The sequence below is a fragment of the Schistocerca gregaria genome, unplaced genomic scaffold (genome assembly GCF_023897955.1).
Source record: "Schistocerca gregaria isolate iqSchGreg1 unplaced genomic scaffold, iqSchGreg1.2 ptg001114l, whole genome shotgun sequence".
In the NCBI taxonomy this organism is placed as follows: domain Eukaryota; kingdom Metazoa; phylum Arthropoda; class Insecta; order Orthoptera; family Acrididae; genus Schistocerca; species Schistocerca gregaria.
The window spans coordinates 23,280-31,206 of record NW_026062450.1 but is presented as its reverse complement, the minus strand read 5'-3'; the positions used below and the strand labels follow the sequence as shown (position 1 = coordinate 31,206).

General features: G+C 53.5%; 1 protein-coding gene across 1 annotated transcript; it reads right to left on the bottom strand.

Annotated features, from left to right (window-relative positions):
* Positions 1-4,369: 4,369 nt before the first annotated feature.
* LOC126328314 (uncharacterized) lies at positions 4,370-5,251 on the bottom strand. The gene has a single exon (XM_049996016.1). It carries the CDS (start codon positions 5,249-5,251, stop codon positions 4,370-4,372), a length of 882 nt encoding a protein of 293 aa, XP_049851973.1.
* Positions 5,252-7,927: the final 2,676 nt, after the last annotated feature.

Genomic DNA, 7,927 nt, shown 5'->3' with positions numbered 1-7,927 from the left:
TGTACTCCTTGCAAAGGCTGCAACGCGTGTGAAGGGTGCATTCCTTGCGAAGGCTGCACTCCTTGCAAAGGCAGCACTCCTTGCAAAGGCTGCACTCCTTGCAAAGGCTCCACTCCTTGCAAAGGCTGCACTCCTTGTGAAGGAAAGCTCATCTTTCGAGGACAACACACCTTGTGGCTGCATTCCATGTGAAGGCAGCACTCCATGCGAATTCAGCACTCCATGTGAAGTCTGCAATCCATGCAAAGGCCACACTCCATGTGAAGGCGGCACTCTTTGCGAAGGCAGCACTCCATCCGAAGGCTCCACTCCTTGCGAATGCTGCACTCCTTGCGAAGGCTGCACTCCTTGCGAAGGCTGCAATGCATGTGAAGGCTGTATTCCTTGCGAAGGCTGCACTCCTTGCGAAGGCTCCACTCCTTGCGAAGGCTGCATTCCTTGCAAATTCTGCACTCCTTGCCAAGGCTGCACTCCTTGCAAAGGCTCCACTCCTTGCAAAGGCTACACTCCTTGTGAAGGAAAGCTCATCTTTTGAGGACAACACACCTTGTGGCTGTAGTCCATGTGAAGGCAGCACTCCTTGCGAAGGCTGCAATGCATGTGAAGGCTGCATTCCTTGCGAAGGCTGCACTCCTTGCGAAGGCTACACTCCTTGCAAAGGCTGCACTCCTTGTGAAGGAAAGCTCATATTTTGAGGGCAACACACATTGTGGCTGCAGTCCATGTGAAGGCAGCACTCCATGCGAAGGCAGCACTCCATGTGAAGGCTGCACTCCATGTGAAGGCTGCATTCCATATGAATGGCTGCACTCCATGTGAAGGCCCCACTCCTTGCGAAGGCTCCACTCCTTTCGAATGCTGCACTCCTTGCGATGCTGCACTCCTTGCTAAGGCTGTACTCCTTGCGAAGGCTGCAATGCATGTGAAGGCTGCACTCCTTGCGAAGGCTCCACTCCTTGCGAATGCTGCACTCCTTGCGAATGCTGCACTCCTTGCAAAGGCTGTACCCTTTGCAAAGGCTGCAATGCATGTGAAGTCTGCATTCCTTGCAAAGGCTGCACTCCTTGCAAAGGCTGCACTCCTTGCAAAGGCTGCACTCCTTGCAAAGGCTCCACTCCTTGCAAAGGCTGCACTCCTTGTGAGGGAAAGCTCATCTTTTGAGGACAACACCTTGTGGCTGCAGTCTATTTGAAGACAGCACTCCATGCGAAGGCAGCACTCCATCTGAAGGCTGCACTCCATGTGAAAGCTGCATTCCATATGAATGGCTGCACTCCATGTGAAGACTGCACTCCATGTGAAGGCTGCACTTCATGTGTAGGCTGCACTCTGTGTGAATGCCTGCACTACATACGAAGGCTGTACCCCATGACAATGCTGCTGTAGGTGTGAAGGCTGCACCCCATGCGACTGATGCACTCCTTGCGAAGGCTACACTCCATGCCAATGTTGCACTCCATTGGGAAGGCTACACTCCATGTGAAGGCTTCACTCCATGTGAAGGCTGAAATCCATGCAAAGGCCACACTCCATGCAAGGGCGGCACTCTTTGCGAAGGCTGCACTCCATGCGAAGGCTCCACTCCTTGCGAATGCTGCACTCCTTGCGAATGCTGCACTCCTTGCGAATGCTGCACTCCTTGTGAAGGCTGTACACCTTGCGAAGGCTGCAATGCATGTAAAGGCTGCACTCCTTGCGAACGCTCCACTCCTTGCGAATGCTGCACTCCTGGCGAATGCTGTACTCCTTGCAAAGGCTGTACTCCTTGCAAAGGCTGCAATGCATTGAAGGGTGCATTCCTTGCGAAGGCTGCACTCCTTGCAAAGGCAGCACTCCTTGCAAAGGCTGCACTCCTTGCAAAGGCTCCACTCCTTGCGAAGGCTGCAATGCATGTGAAGGCTGTATTCCTTACGAAGGCTGGACTCCTTGCGAAGGCTCCACTCCTTGTGAATGCTGCACTCCTTGCAAAGGCTGCACTCCTTGCGAAGGCTGCAATGCATGTGAAGGCTGCATTCCTTGCGAAGGCTGCACTCCTTGCGAAGGCTCGACTCCTTGCGAATGCTGCACTCCTTGCGAATGCTGCACTCCTTGCGAAGGCTGTACTGCTTGCGAAGTCTGCAATGCATGTGAAGGCTGCATTCCTTGCGAAGGCTGCACTCCTTGCAAAGGCTGCACTCCTTGCAAAGGCTGCACTCCTTGCAAAGGCTCCACTCCTTGCAAAGGCTGCACTCCTTGTGAAGGAAAGCTCATCTTTTGAGGACAACACACCTTGTGGCTGCAGTCCATGTGAAGGCAGCACTCCATGGGAAGGCAGCACTCCATGTGAAGGCTGCACTCCTCGTGAAGGCTGCATTCCATGTGAAGGCTGCAATCCATGCAAAGGCCACACTCCATGTGAAGGCGGCACTCTTTGCGAAGGCAGCACTCCATCCGAAGGCTCCACTCCTTGCGAATGCTGCACTCCTTGCGAAGGCTGCACTCTTTGCAAAGGCTGCAATGCATGTGAAGGCTGCATTCCTTGCGAAGGCTGCACTCCTTGCGAAGGCTCCATTCCTTGCGAATGCTGCACCCCTTGCGAAGGCTGCACTCCTTGCGAAGGCTGCAATGCATGTGAAGGCTGCATTCCTTGTGAAGGCTGCACTCCTTGCGAAGGCTCGACTCCTTGCGAATGCTGCACTCCTTGCGAATGCTGCACTCCTTGCGAAGGCTGTACTGCTTGCGAAGTCTGCAATGGATGTGAAGGCTGCATTCCTTGCAAAGGCTGCACTCGTTGCAAAGTCTGCACTCCTTGCAAAGGCTGCACTCCTTGCAAAGGCTCCACTCCTTGCAAAGGCTGCACTCCTTGTGAAGGAAAGCTCATCTTTTGAGGACAACACACCTTGTGGCTGCAGTCCATGTGAAGGCAGCACTCCATGCGAAAGCTGCACTCCATGTGAAGGCTGCACTCCATGTGAAGGCTGCATTCCATATGAATGGCTGCACTCCATGTGAAGGCTGCACTCCATGTGAAGGCTGCACTTCATGTGTAGGCTGCACTCCATGTGAATGCCTGCACTAGATACGAAGCCTGTACCTTATGTGAATGCTGCTGTAGGTGTGAAGGCTGCACCCCATGTGACTGATGCACTCCTTGCGAAGGCTACACTCCATGACAATGTAGCACTCCATTGGGAAGGCTACACTCCATGTGAAGGCATCACTCCATGTGAAGGCTGCACTCCATGTGAAGGCTGAAATCCATGCAAAGGCCACACTCCATGCAAAGGCAGCACTCTTTGCGAAGGCTGCACTCCATGCGAAGGCTGCACTCTTTGCGAAGGCTCCACTCCTTGCGAATGCTGCATTCCTTGCGAATGCTGCGTTCCTTGCGAATGCTGCACTCCTTGCGAAATCTGTACTCCTTGCCAAGTCTGCAATGCATGTGAAGGCTCCACTGCTTGCGAATGCTGCACTCCTTGCGAAGGCTGCAATGCATGTGAAGGGTGCATTCCTTGCGAAGGCTGCACTCCTTGTGAAGGCTGCACTCCTTGCAAAGGCTGCACTCCTTGCAAAGGCTGCACTCCTTGTGAAGGAAAGCTCATATTTTGAGGACAACACACCTTGTGGCTGCAGTAAATGTGAAGGCAGCACTCCATGCGAAGGCAGCACTCCATATGAAGGCTGCACTCCATGTGAAGGCTGCATTCCATATGAATGGCTGCACTCCACGTGAAGGCTGCACTCCATTTGAAGGCCCCACTCCTTGCGAATGCTGCACTCCTTGCGAAGGCTGCACTCCTTGCGAAGGCTGTACTCCTTGCGAAGGCTGCAATGCACGTGAAGGCTGCATTCCTTGCGAAGGCGGCACTCCCTGTGAAGGCTGCACTCCTTGCAAAGGCTGCACTCCTTGCAAAGGCTGCACTCCTTGCAAAGGCTGCACTCCTTGCGAAGGCTGCACATCTTGCGAAGGCTGTACTCCTTGTGAAGGCTGCAATGCATGTGAAGGCTGCATTCCCTGCGAAGGCTGCACTCCTTGTGAAGGCTGCACTCCTTGCAAAGGCTGCACTCCTTGCAAAGGCTGCACTCCTTGTGAAGGAAAGCTCATATTTTGAGGACAACACACCTTGTGGCTGCAGTCCATGTGAAGGCAGCACTCCATGTAAAGGCTGCACTCCATGTGAAGGCTGCACTTCATGTGTAGGCTGCACTTCATGTGTAGGCTGCACTCCATGTGAATGCCTGCACTACATACGAAGGCTGTACCCCATGCAAATGCTGCTGTAGGTGTGAAGGCTGCGCCCCATGTGATTGATGCACTCCTTGCGAAGGCTACACTCCATGCCAATGTTGCACTCTATTGGGAAGGCTACACTCCAAGTGAAGGCTTCACTCATTTGAAGGCTCCACTCCATGTGAAGGCTGAAATCCATGCAAAGGCCACACTCCATGCAAAGGCGGCACTCTTTGCGAAGGGTGCACTATATGCGAAGGCTGCACTCCTTGCAAAGGCTGCACTCCTTGCGAATGCTGCACTCCTTGGGAATGCTGCACTCCTTGCGAAGGCTGTACTCCTTGCAAAGGCTGCACTCCTTGCAAAGGCTGCACTCCTTGCAAAGGCTCCACTCCTTGCAAAGGCTGCACTCCTTGTGAAGGAAAGCTCATCTTTTGAGGACAACACACCTTGTGGCTGCAGTCCATGTGAAGGCAGCACTCCATGGGAAGGCAGCACTCCATGTGAAGGCTGCACTCCTCGTGAAGGCTGCATTCCATGTGAAGGCTGCAATCCATGCAAAGGCCACACTCCATGTGAAGGCGGCACTCTTTGCGAAGGCAGCACTCCATCCGAAGGCTCCACTCCTTGCGAATGCTGCACTCCTTGCGAAGGCTGCACTCTTTGCAAAGGCTGCAATGCATGTGAAGGCTGCATTCCTTGCAAAGGCTGCACTCCTTGCGAAGGCTCCATTCCTTGCGAATGCTGCACCCCTTGCGAAGGCTGCACTCCTTGCGAAGGCTGCAATGCATGTGAAGGCTGCATTCCTTGCGAAGGCTGCACTCCTTGCGAAGGCTCGACTCCTTGCGAATGCTGCACTCCTTGCGAATGCTGCACTCCTTGCGAAGGCTGTACTGCTTGCGAAGTCTGCAATGGATGTGAAGGCTGCATTCCTTGCAAAGGCTGCACTCGTTGCAAAGGCTGCACACCTTGCAAAGGCTGCACTCCTTGCAAAGGCTCCACTCCTTGCAAAGGCTGCACTCCTTGTGAAGGAAAGCTCATCTTTTGAGGACAACACACCTTGTGGCTGCAGTCCATGTGAAGGCAGCACTCCATGCGAAAGCTGCACTCCATGTGAAGGCTGCACTCCATGTGAAGGATGCACTTCATGTGTAGGCTGCACTCCATGTGAATGCCTGCACTAGATACGAAGCCTGTACCTTATGCGAATGATGCTGTAGGTGTGAAGGCTGCACCCCATGTGACTGATGCACTCCTTGCGAAGGCTACACTCCATGACAATGTAGCACTCCATTGGGAAGGCTACACTCCATGTGAAGGCATCACTCCATGTGAAGGCTGCACTCCATGTGAAGGCTGAAATCCATGCAAAGGCCACACTCCATGCAAAGGCAGCACTCTTTGCGAAGGCTGCACTCCATGCGAAGGCTGCACTCTTTGCGAAGGCTCCACTCCTTGCGAATGCTGCATTCCTTGCGAATGCTGCGTTCCTTGCGAATGCTGCACTCCTTGCGAAATCTGTACTCCTTGCCAAGTCTGCAATGCATGTGAAGGCTCCACTGCTTGCGAATGCTGCACTCCTTGCGAAGGCTGCAATGCATGTGAAGGGTGCATTCCTTGCAAAGGCTGCACTCCTTGTGAAGGCTGCACTCCTTGCAAAGGCTGCACTCCTTGCAAAGGCTGCACTCCTTGTGAAGGAAAGCTCATATTTTGAAGACAACACACCTTGTGGCTGCAGTAAATGTGAAGGCAGCACTCCATGCGAAGGCAGCACTCCATATGAAGGCTGCACTCCATGTGAAGGCTGCATTCCATATGAATGGCTGCACTCCATGTGAAGGCTGCACTCCATTTGAAGGCCCCACTCCTTGCGAATGCTGCACTCCTTGCGAAGGCTGCACTCCTTGCGAAGGCTGTACTCCTTGCGAAGGCTGCAATGCACGTGAAGGCTGCATTCCTTGCGAAGGCGGCACTCCTTGTGAAGGAAAGCTCATATTTTGAGGACAACACACCTTGTGGCTGCAGTCCATGTGAAGGCAGCACTCCATGTAAAGGCTGCACTCCATGTGAAGGCTGCACTTCATGTGTAGGCTGCACTTCATGTGTAGGCTGCACTCCATGTGAATGCCTGCACTACATATGAAGGCTGTACCCCATGCAAATGCTGCTGTAGGTGTGAAGGCTGCGCCCCATGTGATTGATGCACTCCTTGCGAAGGCTACACTCCATGCCAATGTTGCACTCTATTGGGAAGGCTACACTCCAAGTGAAGGCTTCACTCATTTGAAGGCTCCACTCCATGTGAAGGCTGAAATCCATGCAAAGGCCACACTCCATGCAAAGGCGGCACTCTTTGCGAAGGGTGCACTACATGCGAAGGCTGCACTCCTTGCAAAGGCTGCACTCCTTGCGAATGCTGCACTCCTTGCGAATGCTGCACTCCTTGCGAAGGCTGTACTCCTTGCGAAGGCTGCAATGCATGTGAAGGCTGCATTCCTTGCGAAGGCTGTACTCCTTGCAAAGGCTGCACTCCTTGCAAATGCTGCACTGCTTGTGAAGGAAAGCTCATCTTTCGAGGACAACACACCATGTGGCTGCAGTCCATGTGAAGGCAGCACTCCATGCGAAGGCAGCACTCCATATGAAGGCTGCACTCCATGTGAAGGCTGCATTCCATATGAATGGCTGCACTCCATGATAAGGCTGCACTCCATGTGAAGGCTGCACTTCTTGTGTAGGCTGCAATCCATGTGAATGCCTGCACTACATACGAAGGCTGTACGCCATGCAAATGCTGCTGTAGGTGTGAAGGCTGCATCCCATGCGACTGATGCACTCTTTGCGAAGGCTACACTCCATGCCAATGTTGCACTCCATTGGGAAGGCTACACTCCATGTGAAGGCTTCACACCATGTGAAGGCTGCACTCCATGTGAAGGCTGAAATCCATGTAAAGGTCACACTCCATGCAATGGCGGCACTCTTCGCGAAGGCTGCACTCCATTCGAAGGCCCCACTCCTTGCGAATGCTGCACTCCTTGCGAAGGCTGCACTCCTTGCGAAGGCTGTACTCCTTGCGATGGCTGCAATGCATGTGAAGGCTGCATTCCTTGCGAAGGCTGCACTCCCTGTGAAGGCTGCACTCCTTGCAAAGGCTGCACTCCTTGCAAAGGCTCCACTCCTTGCAAAGGCTGCACTCCTTGCAAAGGCTGCACATCTTGCGAAGGCTGTACTCCTTGCGAAGGCTGCAATGCATGTGAAGGCTGCATTCCTTGCGAAGGCTGCACTGCTTGCGAAGGCTGCACGCCTTGTGAAGGAAAGCTCATATTTTGAGGACAACACACCTTGTGGCAGCAGTCCATGTGAAGGCAGCACTCCATGCAAAGGCAGCACTCCATGTGAAGGCTGCATTCCATATGAATGGCTGCACTTCATGTGAAGGCTGCACTCCATGTGAAGGCTGCACTTCATGTGTAGGCTGCACTCCATGTGAATGCCTGCACTACATATGAAGGCTGTACCCCATGCAAATGCTGCTGTAGGTGTGAAGGCTGCACCCCATGCGACTGATGCACTCCTTGCGAAGGCTACACTCCATGCCAATCTTGCACTCCATTGCGAAGGCTACACTCCATATGAAGGCTTCACTCCATGTGAAGGCTGCACTCCATGTGAAGGCTGAAATCCATTCAAAGGCCACATTCCATGCGAAGGCTG